General features: G+C 37.7%; 1 protein-coding gene and 1 pseudogene across 5 annotated transcripts in view; one reads left to right on the forward strand and one right to left on the reverse strand.

Annotated features, from left to right (window-relative positions):
• MTAP (methylthioadenosine phosphorylase) overlaps window positions 1-24,614 on the forward strand; it is a 97,355-nt gene that overhangs the window by 56,621 nt on the left and 16,120 nt on the right. For 3 of the 5 annotated variants that reach the window (XM_058301937.2, XM_058301936.2, XM_058301940.1), the window contains exons 6-7: window positions 10,891-11,130; window positions 19,991-20,113. In XM_058301937.2, the coding sequence (XP_058157920.1) occupies window positions 10,891-11,130; window positions 19,991-20,113 (363 nt within the window). Of the gene's footprint in view, window positions 1-10,890; window positions 13,484-19,990; window positions 20,114-24,614 lie in introns of all 5 variants that reach the window. The other 2 variants (XM_071216766.1, XM_058301938.2) reach the window with 2 other exon arrangements.
• On the reverse strand, window positions 1,111-6,351 carry LOC139439449 (rab-like protein 3 pseudogene; annotated as a pseudogene).

A 24,614-nucleotide genomic window follows, 5' to 3' on the forward strand; every position in this document is an offset into this window, starting at 1 on the left:
TAAAAAGCCCTACAGCAATCTTATCAAGTAATCTAATCAAAGTCCCCTGAGCTGAATTTAAAGTAATCCAAGGGTATTGCACCCAGAGTTATAGCTTAGTTTGGAAACATAATATTTCCCTTTCTGGGATTCATAAAATAATCTCAAACTGCCACACTGACCCTCTGCAGGTCTCGGATTTCACCCTACCTGTTTTTAAAACAGAAACAGTAAGAGACTGTTACAGCAGACAGCTGTAATCTATAAAGAGTGAAGGATTTTTAGTGAACTATCAATTTTCACAGAATCCTTTTTTAGTACTGCTGTTCTCTATTATTAACCTGTATTTATCTGTTAGTCTGTCTCTTTCAGCTCCTGAGCTATTTGCAAAGAAGAAAAAGAGAGGTAGACAAGGTTGCACTTATTAGGCATCCCACTATGTGATGAGGGTGAAGACAGTTAAATAACAACCCAAGGGGTGCTGATGCAAAATACCAGAAGTCTATTGATTTTTATAAAGGGTATTTATTTGGGGTAGGAGCTTACAGATACCAGGCCATAAAGCATAAGTTACTTCCCTCACTATAGTCTGTTTTCATGTGTTGAAACAAGATGTCTGCCGATATCTGCCAGGGTTCAGGCTTCCTGGGTTCCCCTCTTTCCAGGGCTACTCTTTCCTCTGTGTGCTTACTTCCCAGGTCTCTGGCTTAAGACTTAAGCATCAAACTCTAACATCAAAACCCTCCAGCTCTGTCCTTTGCCATGCCTTTTATCTGTGTGTCCCCACCCACCAAGGGGCGGGGTCTCACTACCATCCTGACGTGGCCCAACCAAAGCCCTAATCATAATTTAATCACACCCAGGTGCAGACCAGTTTACAAATATAATCCAATATCTATTTTTAGAATTCATAACTATATCATACTGCTACAAACATTTTGCTTCTGACAAAGAGATTGTTTGGGGTAGACAACTTAGGGCTGGTTAAAATAACCTTTCCCTCAAGAAGGTAAAACAATAGAGATACATTTTTTGAAGTACTTAATTAAACCTTCAGCAATAAGTATGGGAAAATTACAGATCTATTCAAACCCTCCAGTTTTAGGCAAGAGTAAATTTTCTCTGCAGTACTCAGTCATAATGAAGTCTCTTTAATGTTCCTCCTCCAAACCTTTTTTGATCAGGAAAGCCTGGAATCTGATTACCCTCGCTTTAAAAGTATCTCTCGTCTGTGACCTTCATATATCAAAAAGCTTGTCAGCATTGGAAAAACCTGCAGCTAAGTATTGTGGATTTGTGCAATCCAAATTAATCACTTCTGCATTGAAATCTTCAGCCAGGAAAGCAGTCCTGGTTAAAACATCATGGCACTTGGTTTCATGAATCTGGTCCAGTTTAGTTACTACTACCAACAGTGGGATTTGATTGTTGGCAGACTATTCCCAATCATATAATCCCCATTTGTTACCAAGACTCTGGACCCAGGGAAGCGGTTTTGGCTTAAGTGATAGAGCATCCACCTACCATATGGAGGGTCCAGGGTTCGATACCCAGGGCCTCCTGACACATGTGGTGAGCTGGCCCATATGCAGTGCTGCTACGCACAAGGAGTGCTGCACCATGCAGGTGTGTCTCCTGCATAGGGGTGCCCCAAGTGCAAGGAGTGCACCCCACAAGGAAAGCCGCCTCACACTAAAAAAGCACATCCTGCCCAGGAGTGGCACTGCACACATGGAGAGCTGACACAGCAAGATGACGCAACAAAAAAAGCAATACAGTTTCCTCATACCATATGACAAGAATGCAAGCGGACACAGAAGAACACACAGTGAATGGACACATAGAGCAGACAATGGGGGAGAAGGGGAGAGATAGATAAAATAAATCTTTAGGGGTGGCGGACTTGGCCAAGTGGGTAGGGCGTCTGCCTACCACATGGGAGGGCCGCGGTTCAAACCCCGGGCCTACTTCACCCGTGTGGAGCTGACCCATGCGCGGTGCTGATGCATGCAAGGAGTGCCCTGCCATACAGGGGTGTCCCCCGCGTAGGGGAGCCCCACATGCAAGGAGTGTGCCCCGTAAGGAGAGCCGCCCAGCGTGAAAGAAAGTGCAGCCTGCCCAGGAATGGTGCCACACACACGGAGAGCTGACACAACAAGATGACGCAACAAAAAGAAACAGATTCCCGTGCTGCTGACAACAACAGAAGTGGACAAAGAAGATGCAGCAAATAGACACAGAGAGCAGACAACTGGGGTGGGGGGTAGGGGGGAGAAGGGGAGAGAAATAATTAAATAAATCTTTTTTTTTTAAAGTAAATAAATCTTTAAAAAAAAAGACTCTGGGCCCAAATCCCTATTGAGTGCTTCCTATGATCAACAATACAAATTTTGCGATGATTTCTTTGTCATGTACTAAAATAATATCATTTACAGAGTTGTAGAATACTGCCCTTGTGATTTTCATACTGCTGGCACTGCCCACAAAGCCTCCAACATCCCAGAGTTCTGTAAAGTCTTTTCTTCTTGAGTTCTTCTTTGTAATCATGAACTCTGACATCCACTGAGCAGTCCACAGTCCAGGAAGAATCTCCCAGTACATGATTTGGAAATAGAAGATGAATGAGTGAAGATTTCCCAACACCTGAGAACACTAACACCAGCACCTTCACCTGATCCAGGAAGCCATCTTGCCACTGCCTTCTCTGGGTCTACACCAGTTCTGGGACCCCATCTGATTTTTCACAAGGGTGCCTTGTATATGCAGTGTTGACAGAGTGGTTTCTTTAACAAATGGTGCTGGGAAAATGGGTTATATGCATGTAATAGAATGAAGTTAAATCTTTACATCACATCGTATACAAAAATCAACCCAAAGGATCAAGAACCTAAATATAAGAGCTAAAACTATAAAAATCTTAGATGATAACATAGGGACTAATATTCATGACCTAGCATTTGGCAATGGATTCTTAGATATGACACTAAAAGCATGTGCAGTAAAATAAACATAAATTTGATATCATCCAAATTAAAAACTTCTGTGCATCAAAGGAAATTATCAAGAAAATGAAAAGATAACCTCCGTAATAGGAGAAAGTGGTTGCAAACCATTTATCAGCTAAGGGCTTAATATCCAGAATATATAAAGAAATTTACAGTGCAATACAGAAAGACAACCCAATTTTAAAAATGGCCAATAAGTATTTGAAAAGATGCTCCACATCATTTGCTCTAAGGAAATGCAAATCAAAACCACAGTGATATGCCATTTCACACCCATAAGGGTGGCTAAAAAAAAAGTGTTGGAGAGGATATGGAGAAATTGAAATTCTAGTACATTTTTGGTGGAAATGTAAAATGGTTTGTCCACTCTGGAAAGCAATAGGATGATTCCTAAAAAGTTATATGAAATTTCCTTATGATATGGCAATTCCACTTCTAGATATAAAACCAGAGTGAAAACAGGGTCTCAAATATATATTTGTGCACCAGTGTTTATAGCAGCATTATTCAGAATAGCCAAAAACTGGATAAATCCAAGTGCCCATCAACAAATGAATAGATAACAAAAACATGGTACATACTCAAAATAGTATTTGACTGTAAGAAAAAATGAAATTCTGAAACATGCTACAACAGGAAAGAACCTTGAAAATATACTTAGTGAAATTAGCAATGCACATAAGTACAAATATTGTATATAACTTAGATGATAGAAATAATAAATTCATATAGATAGAAGGTATTAGAGGTTACCAGGACTTGAGGGGAGGAGAAGTATTTATAAAACTTTTGTGGCTCAAGTGGTTGCGCTCCCACTTCCTGCATGGGAGGTCCCAGGTTCAGGTTCTGGTGCCTTCTGGAAAAAACTAAAATGAACAACAAGCAAATGAAAACTCTAATTCAGGGAAGCCAGTGTGGCTCAATGGTTGAGCACCAGCTTCCCTCATACAAAGCCCCAGGTTCTGTCCCCAGTGCCTCAAAAAAAAAAAAAAAATTAAAAAAGAATACAGGGATGAGGATTGTGGAATGATGGCATGCTCCATGGAGTTCCTTCCACCAAGGCAACTATTAAACAAGGAAGAACTGACTGAAACAACTATTCTGAAAGCCTAGATGCCAGAATAATATGGTACAGTGTCTGGGTAAAAGCAGGAGGAAGAGACTGATGAACAGCGATAGAAAACAGTGAGTTGCTTTCTCTGTACCATGGCATCTGGCACCCACCACCATACCCATGCCAGGCCATGCAGGGTCCAGTCCTAGCTGGCTCGCTAATGACAGAAAGGGACATAGGAATTCTCTTCCCCAAGAATAGGGTTTGGGCAATCATGGCTTTCAGTTAGTGAATTCAGATTGCTGGGTCCCAGGATTGAGCTACTGTTTACTTTCCATCCTAGACAAAGGTGATTGCAGCCATTGTTTCAACTCTGCCCAGGGGCTGAGGCTTTTCTTGGGGCTGCAGGGAATTTTTAGTGCAGGAGCTGCATTTGCTGGGCAGGCCAGGAAAGCTCAGCTTGGGGGGCCATCACAGAGGCCTTTGTGCCATTATTCATCCCCTCCACAAGGCACTTTGGAGCCTGTCTGCACCCCCTTTGTGAGTCCCTGGGCCAGTTTTGGCTGGTAAGTGCTGACTTGGGAAAATTCTCTTCACGGTGACTCTTCCCCCAGAATTTGCCCTCCAGGAAAAAGCAAATATAAAGAATCAAAACAAAAACTAGTAGAACAGATCAAAATTCCATGAGAAGGAACAGAAGAAGGAAGCTTTCTCCTGGAGCTGAAACAGTTGCACAAAAGGTGCAAACTTTAAAAATTGTACTGCATATCTAGGGCAAAAATCAGAAGAAGAGCTGAAAAAATCTGATCAGTTAAAGATTTTAGCCATTCTAAAGGTCTAGAATAAGGTGGACTAATGTCATAGGAGATCCTTAACACAAAGCCAATCAACAATAAATTCCTAGGCAGGAGAGAGAAACTGACCTTCCGAGTAAAAGCATCAAGATAATCAGATGCGTAGGCATCAGCAAAACATTACAAGATAATACTAAGAAACAGGAAGATATGGCTGAGTCAAGGAAACAAATTCAGACTTCAAAGGAGACACTGAATTTGGAACAACTTATCAAACATGTTCAAACAAATCTAAATCAGTTCAAGGAGATGAAGAAAAATGTGACTAAAAAGGTAAAAGCTATTAAGATAGTGAGTATAGAGAAGAATTTGAAAGTATAAATAGAAAAACAAATTCTGGACATGAAAGACAGTATAAGCTATTAAAAATACACCAGAGGCATACAACAGCAGGCTTGAACAGGCAGAAGAAAGAATAAGCAAACTAGGAGATAGGACAATCAAAACCTTGCAGACAGGAACTGATGGGGAAAAGAATATAAAAAATCTAGCATTGTATTGGGGATTTGAGTGATGGCACAAAGTAGAGAAACATATGTATCATGGGTGTCCCAGAAAGTGAAGGAAAAAGTGGTAGAATATTTGAGGAACTAATAGCTTAAAATTAACCATCTCTTATAAAAGACATAGATGTCCAGGAAGCACAGTGTACTCTAAACAATACATTCTAATAGACCTACTCCAAAACACATACTAATCAGAGTGTCAAATGCCAAAGATAAAGACAGAATTCTGAAATCAGCAAGAGAAAAGTGATTCATCACATACAAAGGATCCACAGAAAGACTTAAGTGCCGATTTTTCATCAGAAACCATGGAGCTGAGAAGACATTGGTATGATATATTTAAGGTACCAAAAGAGAATACTAGCCAAAAATTCTTATCCAGCAAAACTGTCCTCTTAAAATGAGGGAAAGTTTAAAATATTCAGAAATAAACAAACTGAGAGTGTTTGTCACCAAAAGGCCTGCCTTACAAGAAATAGTGAAGGGAGTAATAACACTGAATGTTACGGATTAAACTCCCCAATCAAGAGGCAGAGATTGGCAGAATGGATTTTTTTTTTTAAAAGCATGATCCAACTATATGCTGTTTATAAGAGACTCACCTTAGACCCAAAGACACAAGTAGTTTAAAAGTGATAGGATGGAAAAAGATATCCCATGCAAATAGTACCCCCCCCAAAAGAAAAAGCTGGAGTAACTATATTAATATCAGAAAAAATAGTCTTGAATGCAAAACTCATTGAGACAAAGAAGGAGATTATATACTATTATATATATAGTATATATATAATATATATATATTATAAAAGGGGGACCATCAAAAAGAAATAATCATAAATACTTATGCACCAAAACATGGTGCCCCAAAATACCTGAGGCAAACACTGGCAAAACTGAAGAGAGAAATAGACATCTACAATAATTGTTGGAGACTTCAGCTCACCACTCTTCATCTAGATAGAGGACCTAGATAGAACATCTAGACAGAGGATCAATAAGGAAACAGAGAAGTTGAATAATATGATAAATGAACTAGATCTAACAGACATATATAGAACATTGCATTCCCAAACAGGAGGATATACCTTTTTCTCAAGTGCACATGGATCATTCTCTAGGATAAGTCACATGTTGGGTCACAAAACAACCCTCAAATTTTAAAAGACTGAAATCATACCAAGCACTTTCTCTGACTTAGATGAAGCACTCGAAAATTCACAAATATGTGGAAGTTAAACAACACACTCTTAAACAATCAGTAGGTCAAAGAAGAAATTACAAGGGAAACCATTAAATATCTTGAGATGAATGAAAACAAGAAGACAATATATTGTAACTTATGGGATGCAGCAAAGAAGCTGCTGAGGGAAATTTATAGCTCTCAACACTTAAATTGATAAGAAAGAGATGAAATCAAAGCCCTACTTAACTGTACACCTGGAGGAACTGAAAAAAGAACAGCAAACTAATCCCAACACAAGCAGAAAGAAAAATAACAAAGACTAAAGTAAAAATAAGAATTTAAAGAAATAGAATTAATGAAACTGAAAGGTGGTTCTTTGAGAAGATCAGTAAAACTTAGCTAGAATGACAAAGGAAAAAAGAAGAATCAAAAAAATAAAATCAGAAATGAGAAGGGGGACATTACTTCTAACCCCACAGAAATGTAAAGGATCATAAGAGGGCATTTTAAATAACTGTATGCCAACAGATTTGACACCCTAGATGAAATGAACAAATTCCTAGAAACAAACACCCAACCTACACTGACTCAAGAAGATATAGAAGACCTCAACAAACCAGTCACAAGGAAAGAAATCGAATTAGTCATCAAAACCTCCCACCAAAGAAAAGCCCAGGACCAGAACACTTCACAGGTGAATTCTACCAATCATCATTGTATGAGGCCAACATTTCCCTAATACCAAAATCAGATAAAGATATTACAAGAAAATTAAATTATAGGCCAGTTTCTCTTATAATTATATATGTCAAAATCCTCACCAAAATACTTGCAAATTGAATCCAACAGCCCATTAAAAGAACTATAGACCATGATCAAGTGAGTTTTATCTCAGGTATGCAATTGTGGTTTAACACAAGAAAATCAATGTAATGAAACACATTAACAAAATAAAGGGGGTAAAACCATTCGATCATCTCAGCTAACAGAAAAATCATTTGACAAAATCCAGCTTCCTTTCTTCATAAAAACACTGAAGATTCAGAAGAAATTTCCTCAAAACAATGGGCATATTCAAAAAGCTCACTGTTAACATTGTGCTCCATGGTGAAAGACAAAGCTTTTCCTCTAAAATCTGGAACAAGACACATATGCCCACTGTCACCCGTTATTCAAATTTGTGCTAGACATTCTAGCAAAGCAGTTAGGCAAGAAAAAGAAATAAAAATATATGTGTTGAATGGAAGAAGTAAAATTTTCACTATTTGCAGATGATACGATCCTATATATAGAAAGTCCCCAAAAATATACAACAAAAGCTATTAGAGCTAATAAATAAATTCAGCAAAGTGGTATACAGGATCAACATGCAAAAATCAGTAGTGTTTCTATACAGTAGTTATGAACAATCTGAGGAGGAAATCAACAAAAAACACCCATTTACAATAGAAACTAAAAAATCAAATACCTGCAATAAATTTAGCCAAGGATATAAAGGACTTGTACACAGAAAATTACAAAATATTGCTTAAAAAAATCAAAGAAGACCTAACTAAATGGAAAGACATTCCATGTTAATAATGGAATGGAAAACTAAATATCACTAAGATGTCAGTTCTACCCAAAATGATTTACACATTCAGCACAATCCCAATCAATCAACAGCCTACTTTGCAGAAATGGTAAAGCCAATTATGACATTTCTTTGGAAGGGCACATGGCCCCAAATGGCCAAAAATATCTTGAAAAAGAAAAGTGAAGTTGGAGGACTAACATTTCCTGACTTTAAAGCCTATTACAAAGCTGTAGTATGGTGCTGTCATACGGATAGATCTATTGACCCATGAATCAGATTCAGAGCTCAGAAATAGATCTTTACATCTCTGGCCAACTGACTTTTGACAAAGCTGTCATGTCCACTCAACTGAAAAAGAACAGTCTCCAACAAATGGTGCTGGGAGAACTAGATATCCATATACAAAAGAATGAAAGAAGACCCTTAATCTCACACAATAAACAAAAATTAATTCAAAATGGGTCAAAGCCTAAGTATAAGAACCAGGACAATAAAACTCCTAGAAGAAAATATAGGGACGCATCTTCAAGATCTTGTGGTAGGCAATGGTATCTTAGACTTTACACCGAAAGCACCAGCAACAAAAGAAAAAAAATAGATAAATGGGACCTCCTCAAAATACTTTTTTGCATCAAATGACTTTGTCAAGAAATTGAAAAGACAACCTATTCAGTGGGAGAAAATATTTGGAAATAACATATATGATACTGGTTTAATATCCACAATATATAAAGAAATCCTAAAACTCAATAATAAAAGAACAACCCAATTTAAAAATGGGCAAAAGACTTGAATAGACATTTCTCTAAAAAGGAAATACATATGGCTAAAAAGCAAACGAAAAGATGTTCAACATCATTAGCTATTAGGGAAACACAAATCAAAACCACAATGAGATATTTAGCACTCACTGGAAGAGCCACTATTAAAAATAACACAGAAAGCAACAAGTGTTGGAGAGGATATGGAGTAAAAAGAACACTCATTCATCACTGGTGGGAATGTAAAAAGGTGCAGCTGCTGTGGAAGACATTTTGGCAGTGTCTCAGGAAGCTTAGTATAGACTTATATGATCTGGAAATTCCACTGCTAGAACTGAAAGCAGGAACTCAAACTGATATTCACACACTGATGTTCATAGTGGCATTATTTTCAATTGCCAAAAAATGGAAGCCACCTAAGTTTCCATCAGCCAATAAATGGATAAATAAAATGTGGTGTGTACACAAAATAGAATCATATTCAGCCATAAAAAAGGAATGAAGTCCTGATGCATGTGCAACATGGGTGAACCTTGGAGGACATTATATTGAAATAAGTCAGACACAAAAGGGCAAACTGAATTTCTCACTGATATGAATTATAATGAGCAAACTGATAGAGATAGAATCTAGAATATAGGTTACCAGTAGATTGATAGGGGTTATAGCATGGGGAGTTGATGCTTAACTTGTACAGAATTTCTATTTAAGCTAATGGTAAAGGTTTGGAAATGGATTGTGGTGATGATAGTTCATTATTGTGAGTGTAATCAACAGCACTGAGCTACATAGGTGAATATGATTAGAAAGGATCTAAATATATGTATATTACAAAAATAATTAAAAGGTGAAGCATAGGACTATACAACACAGTATTGTAGACTGTAGAGTAGTTAATAGTATAAATATAAGAACATTCTGGAAAGCAGATTTGGCTCAACTTATAGAGCATCTGCCTACCACATAGGAGGTCCAGGGTTCAAACCCAGGCCTGTTGACCCGTGTGTTGAGCTGACCCCTGCACAAGCTGACCCAACTGCCCCACTTGGAAAAAGCACAGCCTGACCAGGAGTGGTGCCACACACACAGAAAGCTTATGCAGCAAGATGACACAACAAAAAGAGACAGATTCCCGCTGCCACTGACAAGAATATAAGCTGATAAAGAACACACAGCAAATAGACACAGAGAGCAGACAATGTGGGGGAAGGGGAGAAAAAGAAAGAAAGAAAGAAAAATCTTTTAAAAAAACAAGATATTCTTTTGTGAATTTTAACAAACCTATGATGCTAATACAATGTGTTAATAGGATGTTAAATGGGAAAATGCACATAATATAAACAAGGGACAATAGAACTCTTTTAATGGTCTTTCAAATATTGTCACAAAGGTAACTACTGTTAAAAAAAATTTTTTAATGCTTTCATCAATTATAACGTGTTCCATACCTAAGCAAGGTGTTGGTGGTGAATTAGTGTGTGGGCATCCTGTATGTTATGCATGATTGTTTAGTAAACTCACAACTTCTGTAATAAAAAATTTAAAATAAAATAAAAGCTACAGGTATTGCATATTTAAAAAAGAAGAATGAGGAAGGAAAAGAAAGGAACATTTTCCACACTTTTGACCCAACTGTATTCATGATTATACTGTTATTAGAGATAGGAAAATAATGGTCAAGCCCATGTGGCATTGGTGGATGGACAAATAATTCTAGTTTGGCTTTGTTAGGTTTGAGATAGCTATTAGATATCCAGGTGGAAATTTCAAATAGGAACTTTTATATGTGAGTGATGCTCAGGAGAAAGATCAGAGCCTTAAGATAAAAACTTGGGAATTTTTAATGTATAGATGGTATTTGAAGCCATGAGAAATTTCAAAAACCTTTGTAATTAACTAATTGGAACATCAGGAACAAATCTTAAATTGTTCACATGTATATGTTTTGAGTTTGTGGTTCTTTCTTTTCTAGGTCCTCATAGAGACTGCCAAGAAGCTAGGACTCCGGTGTCACTCAAAAGGGACAATGATCACAATTGAGGGACCTCGTTTTAGCTCCCGAGCAGAAAGCTTGATGTTCCGTACATGGGGGGCAGATGTTATCAATATGACCACTGTTCCAGAAGTGGTTCTTGCTAAGGAAGCGGGCATTTGTTATGCAAGTATCGCCATGGCAACAGATTTTGATTGCTGGAAAGAGCATGAGGAAGCGGTAGGTGGAAGTCTCTTCTGAGCACCATGAGAACCATTAAGAGGTGTCTTAACTGTTTGTCTCTATTGATTAGTTCCAGAAAGTGCCTTTCTACAAGGTTTCAAAGTCAGTTTTTTTATACATTGTCATTAGGTATTAAGAGATATTTTCTAAAGCTCCCATTTTGAAAAGTAGAAACAGGAAGATCTTCATAGTAAAGAAGACACTTTTATCCTAGGGTCAACATAGACAGTATATTGTTGGCATGCAGGTGTACTGGGCACCCTGTAAATACTTGGGCCTTACTTTAAGGATAAAATTCAGTATGTAATTTCTGTATGCTGTTTTATCAGTTATTGTGGTTGTTTTCAAAGGGGAAAAAATATTATCAGCCTGCTTGGTTGAAGGCTCTAACCTTATATCCATCCATTTGACCTGCTGTGACTGGATAGTCTGATTGGTATAAGATTACAAGAGCACACAGACAAGTTCTTAAGGGGCCAACATTCTAATGATGGGAGGGCAGAAGAAGAGGGTAAGCAAACCATTGTAATAAAACTAAGGGTTATAAAGAAATCATTTAGTGAGTTACAGGAGTGCCTATCCAATTGAGTGAACCAAGTGTTTGAGGTCTAGAAAGGTTTCCTGGTTTAAGTGTGAGGGGAAAGATAGATATGATTGAGTAGGGAGACGGGAGAGAGCAGCTGGGATCAAATATGGCAGGGCCATGGCAGAGATTTCACATGGGAAGTTTATGAGGGGTTTAACAATTTGTTTTTTCAAATCAGGATCCTTTATGTCCATGCATCGCATTTTAATGCTATACCTAAGTTTCTTTCATTGTGATATTCCCATTGCTCTTTTCATTCTTTGCATTTTATTTGTAGAAACAAGATCATTTGTCCTATTATTCTTCTCATTTTAAAGTAGAGAAAAAGATAAAACTACAATCAAGTAACTTTTTAGGAAGAAGTGGGTGGGGACGGTTGGTCTGGGCTCATAACTGGAGAGGAATAAAGGAGATTCTCAGGGCATCGCACCACAGTAATGTTTTAGATCCTGCTCTGGGAAATTCCATCTGTTCCCACTTCCAGATTTTTAGCCCTTGACAATATTCTTTCTGCTTATGAAATGTTAATCCCCAAGTATGGTAGTTTGAAGATGTATGTACCTGAGAAAGACTTGTGCTTAAATCTCATTCATTCCTCTAAGTGTGGATCCATTCTAAGTAGAAACTTTCGATGAGGCTACTTCAGGTAAGTTGTGATGCACCTCATTCAGGATAGGTCTTAATCCTCTTATTGTAGTCCTTTATAAATGGAATGAATACAGAGAAAGAGAGAAAGCCACGGAAGCAAACAATGCACGGAAACCTGGAAGAGAAGGGAAAGACTAGCTGATGTCACTATGTGCCTTGCCATGTGGTAGAGGAGCCAAGGATCAAGAGCAGTTGATTTTCTGGAAGAAAGTATTGCCTGGATGATGCCTTGATTTGGACTTTCTCACAGCCTCAAACTGTAAGCTAATAAATTCCCTTTGTTTAAAACCAACCCATTTCATGGAATCTGGTTTGAGCAACCTAAGAAACTAAAACAGATTTTGGTACCAGGAATGGGGTGCTGCTAAATGTGGAAATGATTTTGGAATTGGGTAATGGACTAGAAAAATTGTGAGCTGTTTGATAGAAAAGGCTTGGATTGCTTTGAAGAGACTGTTGGGAGAAAAAAGGACACTAAAGGTACTTCCAATGAGGCCTTAGAAAGAAATGATGAAAGTGTTATTAGAAAATGGAAGAAAGATGACCCTTGTAATAAAGTGGTAGAGAATCTGGCTAAATTGAGTTCTGACGTCAGATGGAAGGCAATTTGAAAGTAATGGCTTGGAAATTTAGCTGAGGAGATTTCCAGCCTAAGTGTGTGTGGATAGTGCAGCTGGTTTGTCCTTTCAGCTTATAGTAAAATGCAGGAGGAAAGGGATAAGCTGAGGAATACTCTTGGGCATAAACCAGAAACTAATAGTTTAGAAAATGGTGAGCTTCCAGAAACTGAGTACCGAGAGAGTAGTGCTCCATGTGAGGGTTTAACTGAACTTGGAACCAGTCAGCCATTTCAGTGCAAGTCGGGATTGGAGATGCAGTTATCCAGGAAGGATCTGTGGAAAGTCCTACTGTCTGGTGGTTTGGACCTCTGTGTACTACATGGAAAACTGAAAAAAAAATTTTGCAAGATCTGTATGAATGGAATCACTTCCAGCCTGGAATTAAAGGGACTGACTGAAGTTAAAATCACTTCAAAGGCAGGACGATGGAAGCTGAGGTCTGCATTGACATCTTCTCGGGCCAAGAGAGCAGACCGCACCCATTTGTGTGGAAAGGGTGAGTATACCCTGGCACTTGGAGAGTGCAGACCTTGTTTGTTCAGGAGGAGTGCTGCCACCTAGTCTTCACAGAGGGTGAAGCATATTCCCCAGGGATTGCAGAAATTCTGGCCACCACCCCTCTGTTCTGAGAGTGTTGCATCTGTGCCCTGGAGATTAGAGTCTGGCTGTCACCCCGATGAGTATAGAGCCTTCACCCTAGTGTTTTGCGGATAGCATGAGAAGGGGTGGGGCTGCTGCTCTGTCAGGACCAGAGGATAAAAATCCTTCCTTAGATGTCTCTCAAAACTCTAATGTACCCCGTGCCGAGCCCGTGCCCCACGCAAATAAGTCACACAACAAGATGATGATGCATCAAGAGAGAGACAAAGGGAGAATCAAGGTGAAGTGCAGCAAAAACCAGTAACTGAGGTGGCACAATTGACAGGGAACCTCTGTCCACATCAGAGTTCTCCAGGATAGAATCCCGGTCAATCTTAGAGGAGAGAAAATGAGAAGACTTCACAGACCGCGAAAACAGCAGGGTGGGAGGAGGGAAAGGGGGGAAAATAAATAAATACATAAATCTTTTTTAAAAAAAACTCTTAATGTAGTATAACCTGGAGGGTTTCAGAATTTTTTGGGACCCATGATCCCTGTTTTCCTTCCAATTTCTCTCTTCTGGAATGGAAATGTTTATCCTGTGCCTGTCCTTGCTTTGCATATTAGAAGCAGATAACTTGCTCTGTAGGTATCATAGTTCCACAAAGGGAATTGTGCGCCAGGGCAGACCACATCCATAACCAATTTTAATGAGACTTTATACTTAAAGTTTTATTGAAATGATTTTAGGCTTTTGGGATATTGTGATAGAATGAATGTATTTTACATATGGAAAGAACATGTCTTTTTGGGGTCCAGAGAGTGAATTGTGGTAGACTGAAGCTCTGTGTACCCCAGAAAGACATGTTCTTAAATCTAATTCATTCCTGTAGTAATGGACTCATTGTAATTAGGATCTTTTGATGAGGCTACCTAAGTTAAGGTGACCCACCTCATTCAAGATGAGTCTTAATCCTCTTATTAGAGTCCTTTGTAAATGGAATGAATATATATAGAAAGAAAGAAAACTGTGGAAGCAACACACTAAAAGCAGTGAAACCTGAAAGAGAATGGAGAGACCAGCAGATGCTGCCATGAACCTTGCCATGTGGCAGAGGAACCAAGGATCACCAGCAGCTGGTCTGGAAGAAAGTGGGTGTGGGACGGTGTCTCGATGTGGGCATTCTCACAGCCTTAACCTATAAGCTAATAAATTCCCGTTGTTTAAAGCCAACCCATCTCATGGTATCTGGTTTGAGCATCCTAGAAAACTAAATCACCATGTTTTATAACTTCAATTTTAGAAGTTTTTTAATGTCATTACCGTGTTAATGTTAGAAGTTGCATGTGTATTTTTTTAATTAAGCAGCACCATTTATTAGGAAGAGATTTGTAAATCCTGGCCAACATAATATCTGATTTGGCAGCTTTGGTAACTTAAGGAACAACTGAACCTCATGGTATTGAGTGGCTGCTTCCAATTAATAGGAAATTCCATCCGCTGCCACTCCCTGTTAGCAGATTGCTGCCTGCTATGGCCTTCTATGTGGACGTTTGTCCTCACCTTTTCAGAGCTAGGAGTGCTTTCCTTTAGTTGGTCAAATAAGGTTTGAAATGCAGCTGGACCTATTTTACTTAAAGAAACATCTATGTAAGAAGTAGTTTTAAAGACACACAATATTAAATGCCATAAGAAAGGCACAGATAAAAGATGGCATGATTTCGGTCAGCCATGCGAGTCATGAGCTTTAACCAGGTCTGCAGCCTGACGTGGTAGGAAGAATTTTGGAGTTGCCTAAATTGACCTTCAAAATCCAGGGTCTCCCTTTAGTTTTGCCCATTAATGACCATGGGTAAGATTTTAAAGCTGTTTCCTCTTCTGTAAAATGGAGGTGGGATGGGGGCAGGAGGTGTCCTCTGTACTTACTGTAAATTGATAGTTGCATCTAGAGATTTGATCACCTTCAGTGCCATAAGTAGTGTTTTGTTTTCTATCAGGAAGCACTTAACAACTGTATTTTTTCTGTGTGAGATTAGCAGCCAGATCTATTAATTCTTTTATTTTTTTAGAGAAGTTATAGGCTTAAAAAAAATCATGCATAAAAGAGAGTTCCCGTAGTACCATACACACACCATTAATAGCACCTTGCATTAGTGTGGTACCTTTCTTACAAGCAGTGAAAAATATTATTGTACCTAATGGTTTGCATTAGACCTTCACTGTTTGTTTTGTACAGCCCTATGGCTCTGTTTTGCTTTTTAAAAAATAAAAATTTATGCTAGTAACATGTACAACCTAAAATTTTCCCTTTAAACTACATTCAAATATGTAATTCATTGCTCTTAGTCATGCTCACAGTATTGTGGTATTGTCACCACCATCCATGACCAAAAAGTTTCCATTGTTCCAAGTAGGAAAGCTGTACAATTTAAGCATTAACTCTCCATTTTCTACCCCACAGCCCTTAGTAACCTATGTTCTAGTTTCCGACTATAAATTTGCTTGCTGTAATTATTTCACATCAGTGAGATCATACAATATTTGTCCTTTTATGTCTGGCTTATTTCTCTCTGCACGATTCCTTCAAGGTTCATCCAGGTTGTCCCATATATCTGAGTTTAATTCCTTTTTATGACTGAATTAAGAATCTCTTGTTAATACATTCCATATTTTGTGTATCCATTTATTGGTTGATGGACACTTGAATTGCGTCCATCTTTTGGTATTTGTGTATAATGCCACCATGAACAATACTGTGCGAGTATCTGTTTAAATCCCTGCTTTTTCAATTTTAGGGGTATATGCCTAGAAGTAGGATTGCTGGGTCATATGGTAATCCTATATTTAATTTTCTTAGGAACCACCAAATTGTCTTCCACAGCGGTGGTACCATTTTACATTCCCACCAACAATGAACAAGTGTTTCAGTTTCTCTGCATCCTCTCCAGCACTTATAATTTTCAGTTTTTATATGTATTGAAGCCATTCTAGTGGATCTGGAATGGTGTCTCATGGTTTTGATTTGCATTTCCTTAATAACAATATTGAATCTCTTTTCATAAGCTCTTTAGCCATTTGTTTATCTTTTTTGAGTAATGTCTATTCAGGTCTTTTGCCCATTTTTTAAATTGGAGTTTTTGTCTTTTTGTTGTTGAGTTGTAGGATTTCTTTATATATTCTGGATATTAAACCCTTATTGGATATGTGGTTTCCAAATATTTTTTCCCATTGTGTAGGTCGTCTTTTTTTTTTTCACGATGAAGTCCTTTGATGTGCGAAAGTCTTTTGTTTTAAGGAGTTCCCGTTTATTTTTTTATTTGTTGCTTGTGCTTGGGGTGTAAAGTCTAAGAAATTATTGCCTAGCAAAAGGTTCTGAAGATGCCTCCCTATGTTTTATTCTAGGAGTTTAATAGTTCTTGTACTTATAAAAAGGTCCTTTGTCCATTTTGAGTTAAATTTTTATGTGGCATGAGGTAGGGGTCCACCTTCATTCTACATAATAGACATCCAGTTTTCCCAGCACAATTTGTTGAAGAGACTACACTTTATGGATTGAGAGGACTTGACACCTCGTCAAAAATCAGTTGGCCATAAATGTGAGGGTTGATTTCTGACCTCTCAGTACATTTGCATTGGCCTTTGTGCCAGTACCATGCTGTTTTGATTACTTTGCCCTTGTAATAAGTTTTAAGATTAGGAAGTGCGAGTCCCCAACTTCAATTTTCTTTTTCAACATAGCTTTAGCTCTTTGGGGCCCTTACTCTTCCGTATAAATTTAATGATTGGCTTTTCCATTTCTGCAAAGAAGGCTGTTGGAATTTTGATTGGGATTGTGTTAAATCCGTAAATCATTTTAGGTAGAATTGACATCTTAATAGTATTTAGTCTTCTAATCCATTAATATAAAATGTCTTTCCTCTCATTTAGATCGTCTTAGATTACTTTTGGCAATGTTTTATAGTTTTTTATGTACAAGTCCTCTACATCCTTGGTTAGATTTATTTCTAGATACTTGATTATTTTAGTTGCCATTGTAAATGCAATTTTTTCCTTGATTTCTTCTTTTGATTCTTCATTGCTAGTGTATAGACACACTACTGATTTTTTGCGTATTGATTTTGTACCCTGCTACTTTGCTCAATTCCTTTATCAGTTCTGTTAGCTTTGTTGTGGATTTTTCCAGATTTTCTGCATATAGGACCATGTAGTCTACAAATAAGGAAAGTTTCACTTCTCCCTTTCCAATTTGGATGCCTTTCTATTTTTTCACTTACCTAATTACTGTGGCTAGAATATATAGTACAATGTTGAATAACAGTGGTGACAGTGGACATCCTTGTCTTGTTCCAGACCATAAAGGAAAAGGTTTCGTTTTTCCACCATTGGGTATAATGTTAATAGTGGGTTTTTCCATAAAAGTTTCCTTCTAGTCCTAGTTTTCTAAGTGTTTTTATCAAGATGTGGTGCTGAATTTTGTCAAATGCCCTTTCTGCATCAGTTGAGATGATCATGTGGGTTTTTTCCTTTGTTCTTTTAATATGGTATATTACATTAATTGATTTTCTTATATTGAACCACCCTTGTGTACCTGGGATAAATCTCACTCAGTAACACTTTTAATGTGATATTGGATTTGGTTTGCTAATATTTTGTTGAGGATTTTTGCATCTGTATTTATAAAAGTGATATTGGTCTGTAATTTTCTTGTGGCATCCTTTTCTGGCTTTGGCAAGAAGGTGATGTTGGCCTCATGGAATAAATTAGTAGTGTTCCCTCCTCTTCAATTTTTTTGGAAGATTTTGAGCAGCATTAGTATTGGTTTTTCTTGCAGTGTTTGGTAAAATTTGCCAGTGAAACCATCTGGTGATAGACTTTTCTTTCTGGGAGGCTTTTGATTTCTGATTCAAGGTCTTTACCAGTTAATGGTCTGTTGATTATTCTGTTTCTTCTTAAGACAGTGTAGATAGTTGGTGTGTTTCTAGGAATTTGTTCATTTCATTTCTGTTAACTAATTTGTTGATGTACAGTAGTTCATAATATCATCTTCTAATATTTTCTGCTTCTGTGGAGTCAGTAGTAATGTACCCCTTCTCGTTTCTGATTTTAGTTATCTATGTCCACTTTTTTTTCAGTCTAGCATTGCCTTTGCTTCATACCATAAGTTTTGATATGTTGTGTTCATTTTCTTTCTCCTCAAGATATTTCCTAATGTCCCTTCGATTTCTTCTTTGACCCATTGGTTATTTAAGAGTATGTTGTTTAATTTCCACATATTTATGGATTTTCCATTTCTACCTCTAGCTTCATTCCATTGTGCTCAGAAAAGATACATTGTATGATTTCAATATTTTTTAATTTATTGTGACTTGTTTTGTGACCTGGAGTGTGATCTTATGACCTGGCATAGGTTTATACTGGAGAATGATCTGTGTACACTGGAGAAGAATGTATTCTGCTACTGTTGGGTAAAATGTTCTTCATATGTCTGTTGGGTCTGGTTGGTTTAAATTATCAGTCAAGTATTTTATTTCCTTACTGATAAACTGTCTAGATATTCTATCTTTTGTTGAAAGTGGTGTATTGTAGTCTTCTGCTATTAATGTAGAGTCTTATTTATCACTTCAAATCCATCAATATTTGCTTCATATATTTTATAGTTCTGCCATTAGATGCCTATGTATTTATAACTGTTATGTCTTCCTGTTGAATTGACCCATTAATCAGTATATAATCACCTTCTTTGTCTCTCATCACAGGGGATGAAGGATGGTAACCCCTGCAGGGAGAGTTAAATTCCATATTTAATGAAATTTACCAGCTTCTTCCTCCAGCTTTTCCTTAGGTGCTGCACAGTGTTCCACTAGACTCCAGAGTTTCCAAATAGTTGAGTTAGGCAGTTTCTGCCAGTTCAGTAGTTGTTTTGGTAGTGAAACTGCTCCACCCAGAGCTTCCTGCTCCACTGTCTTCCTGCCATTAATTCTTTATGGGCTATGAAAATAGTGATACTTTGATTCCATCATTTTTCTTTGTCAGCTAGAATATTTCTCTAAAGAAAAATGTGCTTATCGTCTGTTTGTTTACCTAATGTAACAAAAGTTTCAAGACTTGCATCAGATCTCCTTTGTACATAGAGAATGCCTGTGTCTTTCTAGACCGTGCTAATACATTATACATCTGAGATAATTTCTCACACACCATATTGAAACCCTTCAGTGCTTTTCACAGATGTTATGGAGTTTCTCCAAGACCTCCCCCCATGGACCTAGACTAGTCCTAATAAAAGAGCTTGGGATCAGGGGACTGAAATTGGAGTAAGCCAACTTCACAGATGAGGTTGGGACATAGGAAAAAGTGGAACTGTATTCTGCCAAAAGCAGTGGAAATTTAAATTGCTGGTAACATGCTGTGCTGTTGTTTCTCTAGGTTTCAGTGGACAAGGTCTTAAAGATCCTGAAAGAAAATGCAAATAAAGCGAAAAGTTTACTCCTCACTACCATACCTCAGATAGGGTCCATGGAATGGTCAGAAACCCTCCATACCCTGAAGGTAAGGATCCTCAGCTATCCGGGAGCAGACAATTCCAGAGATCCTCAACTACCTTTTCCTCTTTTTCGCATTTTACCCTTGGACTATCACCTATGTATTTTATGATGGTCTAAATGTTTTCAACAAGTTTTCATGCCATTTACTTCCATGCTAACCGTTTGTGAAACTGAGTGGTCATACCTTGGCTGCTAATATAAATCCATTGGAAGTGGAGGTGATATCATCTTGTGTACTGGGTTCTTAGCTTGTCCTGCTCTGCAGTGTACTCCTGAGCCTTACTTTAGAAGATTGATAGTGTTTGTTAAAGGCCTACATTGTTGACAAAACTATCTTCTCTTTGGCAGAGTCATACAAAGTGTCAGCAAGCATTAAAAGCCAAAATGCTGGCATAACGATACCAAAACGATGCCAGGGAATGTCTGCTTATGGTCAATGTTGCATCAAACTAAGACAAGTAATTGAGGATAAGCATGGGGCAGGGGGTGGATTATAGACTGGTAACTTTCCAACTCTAGTAGTAATTCCCAGAAGACCATTAAAACTGACTGATAAGCTCAGAAATGCATGATATTTATTTGGATATTGTGTGACACTTGGGTAACACACTAATTAAAGAATTGCCGCCTTAAGAGATTGCCTTCGCCTTATATCCAAAGAGAGTAAGCAGCGTATCCTTAGAACACATCTCTCTTAGATCTAAGGACCTGGTATCTCTCTTTGAACAGACCTCTGCTATTGGATCTTACAGCACCAGTCGATAAAGGACTTGAAAGATTGATATAGCCCTTCCTTCCTGAATTCCTACCTACAAGTCCGGGAATTAGAGCCACAATTTTAATGAAGTGGAGACATAGGTGTGCTGATAAATTATTAACAACCACTGGAGCCATGGAAGGCCTGATTTGTAATGTCTGATTTCTGAGTCGTGAATGCCCCAGCTTGGCCAATTTCAGGGTACTAACATGAAGTCCCTGATTAGTTGGATTGTGATACATACAATCACTTTTGCCAGCTGATACAAGCAGGCTCCAGCACTCTAATGTGTCTAGGAGTCTCTCAGCCTTTAGATCTGGCAAAGTCAGAAATAACGGAATTTGTCATCTATCTTTCCCACCTGACTTTATTTTTTTTCTTGTATTTTTAACTTTATTTTGTCCATTTAAAAATGGAAAATATAAACAATAACTTTAAAAGAAAAAGAAAGTACAGTTGAATAAAAACATTTCTCAGTTAAATGTACTTGGATACATACACTTTTTTTTTTTAATCAAATAATATAGTGCACAATATATTTGGTTCATAGTAACACAATCATACAGTATTTGTTATTTTTTGTCTGGCTTGTTTCACTCAGCATAATGTCCTCCAGGTTCATCCATGTTGTCATATGCTTTATGACTTCATTTCTTCTTACAGCTGCATAATATTCCATCGTGTGACTATGCCACACAGTTTGTTTATCTGTTCATTGGTTGAAGGACACCTGGGTTGTTTCCAACTTTTGGCAATCATGAATAACATTGCTGTGAACATAGGTGCAGATATCTGTTTGTGTCACTGCTCTCAGTTCTTCCGGGTATATATCCAGTAGTGGTGTTGCAGGGTCATGCGGCAAATCTGTATTCAACTTCTTTAGATCCTTCACAGTGGCTGTATTATTCTGCATTCCCACTAACAGAGAATAAGTGTTCCTATCTCTCCACATCTTCTCCAGCACTTACAGTTCTCTGTCTTTTTAATACTGGTCATTCTGATAGGTGTGAAATGATATCTCACTGTCGATTTGGTTTGCATTTCCCTAATCATTAGTGATGTTGAGCATTTTTTCATGTGGTTTTTTTTGCCATTTGTCTTTTATATTTGTACAAATGTCTGTTCAAAACTTTTGTCCATTTTTTAATTGGGTCTTTTGTCTTTATTGTTGAATTGTAACATCACTTTATATTAATATCATAGATACTAAACCCATATCAGACATGTGATTTCCAAATATTTTCTCCATTGAGTTGGCTGCCTTTTCACCCTTTTGACAAAGTCCTGTGAGGTGCAGAAGTGTTTACTTTTGAGGAGGTCTCATCTGTTTTTTCTTTCGTTGGACACACTTTGGGTGTAAGGTCCAAGAAACTACCCACCTACTACAAGATCTTGAAGATATTTTGCTACATTTTCTTCTAGTAGTTTTATGGCGCTGGCTTTTATATTTAGGTCCTTGATCCATTTTCAGTGAATTCTTATATAGGGAGTGAAATATAGGTCTTGTCTCATTCTTTTGGTTATAGATACCCACTTCACCCAGCACCATTTATTGAAGACACTGTTTTGTCCCATTAACATGGATTTGATAGGTTTGTCAAAAATAGTTGACTGTATGGGGGAGAGTTTATTTCTGGACTTTCAGTTCTATTCCACTGATTGATGTGTCTGTCTTTATCCCAGTATCATGCTGTTTTGACCATAGCTTTGTAATATGTTTCAAGGTCAGGCAGTGAAATTCCTCTCATGTTGCTCTTCTTTTTTAGAATGCTTTTAGCTATTTGGGTGTACTTTCCCTTCCAAATGAATTTGGTAATTGCCTTTCCTATTTCTGTAACATAGGCTGTTGAAATGTTGACTGGTATTACGTTGAATCTATAACTCAGTTAGGGTAGGATTGACATCTTCATGATATTTAATCTTCTAGTCCATGAACATGGGATGTCTTTCCATTTATTTGGTCTTCATTGATTTCTTTTAGCACTGTTTTATAGTTTTCTGCATAGAGGCATGTACTTCTTTGGTTAAATTGATTCCTAAGTATTTGAGTCTTTTTCTTGCTATTGTAAATGGAATTTTTCCCCTGATTTCCTCCTCAGATTGTTCAGTACTAGTGTACAAAAACATTATTGATTACACACATTTGTGTGTTAATCTTACATTCTGCCACTTTGCTGAATTCATTTATTAGTTCAAGTAGCTTTGTCATGGATACTTCAGAATTTTCTAAATACAGGATCATGTCATTTGCAAATGGTGTGAGTTTTACTTCCTCTTTTCCTATTTGGATACCTTTAATTTTTTTTCTTGTCCATTTGCTCTAGCTAGAACTTCTAGTACAATGCTGATTAACAGTGGTGAGTGACAGTGGGCATCCTTGTCTTGTTCCTGATCTTTGAGGGAAAGCTTTCAACCTTTCCCCATTGAGTACTATGTTAGGGGTGGGTTTTTCATATATACCTTTTATCATTGCGGATTTTCCCTCTACTCCTATCTTTTGAAGTGTTTCTCTCAAGGAAGGATACTGGATTTTGTTGACTGTCTTTTCTATGTCAATTGAGATGATCGTGTGTTTTTTCCTTCAATTTGTTAATGAGGTGTATTATGTTGATTGATTTTCTTATGTTGAACCAGCCTCGTATACCAGGAATAAATCCCACTTGGTCACTATGTATTAGTTTTTTAATATGCTCTTAGATTCAATTTGCAAGTATTTTGTTGAGAATTTTTGCATCTGTGTTCATAGAGAGATTGGTCTGAATTTTTTTTTTTCTTGTAGTAGTCTTTATCTGGCTTTGATATTAGGGTGATGTTGGCTTCATAAAATGCATAGGGTAGTTTTCCCTCCTTTTCAATTTTTTGGAGGAATTTAAACAGGATTGATGTTAATTCTTTCCAAATTCTTGGTAAAATCCACCTGTGAAACCATCTTTGCTGGTAGATTTTCTGTAATGAATTCAATATTTTTCAGTGTGATTGGTTTGTTCTTGTATTTCCTGTAGCGTCAGGTATGGTTGTGCATTTCTAGGAAATTTCTATTTCACCTAGGTTGTCAAGTTTGTTGGCATACAGTTTCTCACAATATCCTCTTATGATACTTTAAAAAAAATTTTTTTTTTAAAGATACATAGATCAAAATGTAACTCAAAATGTTACATTAAAAAATATAAGAGGTTCCCCCCACTTCCCACCTCCACCTCCACTCCTCCCACATCAGCAACCTCTTTCATTGGTGTGACACATTTGTTTCATTTGATGAATACATTTTGGAAGACTGCTACACAGCATGGATTACAGCTTACATTGTAGATTACACTCTCTTCCAGTCCTTTCAGTGGGTTATGGCATGATATATAATATCCTGCATCTGCGCCTGCAGTATCATTCAGGACAACTCTAGGTCCTGAAAATACCCCATATCACACCTCTTCTTCCCACTCCCTGCCCTCAGCAACTCCCATGGCCACTGTCCCCACATCAATGATACAGTTTCTTCTATTGCTAGAGTCAAAGTAGTTCTATAGAAGAATACCAGTAAGTCTACTCTAAATCCATATTTTATTCCTCCATCCTGAGGACCCTGGGATGGCGATGTCCACTCCACCTCTAAATAGAGAGGGGGCTTAGATTCCACATGGCTGATGATGGGATTCTCCTGCTTGCAGTTATAGACACTCTCGGTTCCCTTTATGATCCTTTTTATTTCTGTGGGGTCAGTCGTAACTTCCCCCCTTTCATGTCTGATTGT

This window comes from Dasypus novemcinctus, chromosome 8, assembly GCF_030445035.2.
Source record: "Dasypus novemcinctus isolate mDasNov1 chromosome 8, mDasNov1.1.hap2, whole genome shotgun sequence".
In the NCBI taxonomy this organism is placed as follows: domain Eukaryota; kingdom Metazoa; phylum Chordata; class Mammalia; order Cingulata; family Dasypodidae; genus Dasypus; species Dasypus novemcinctus.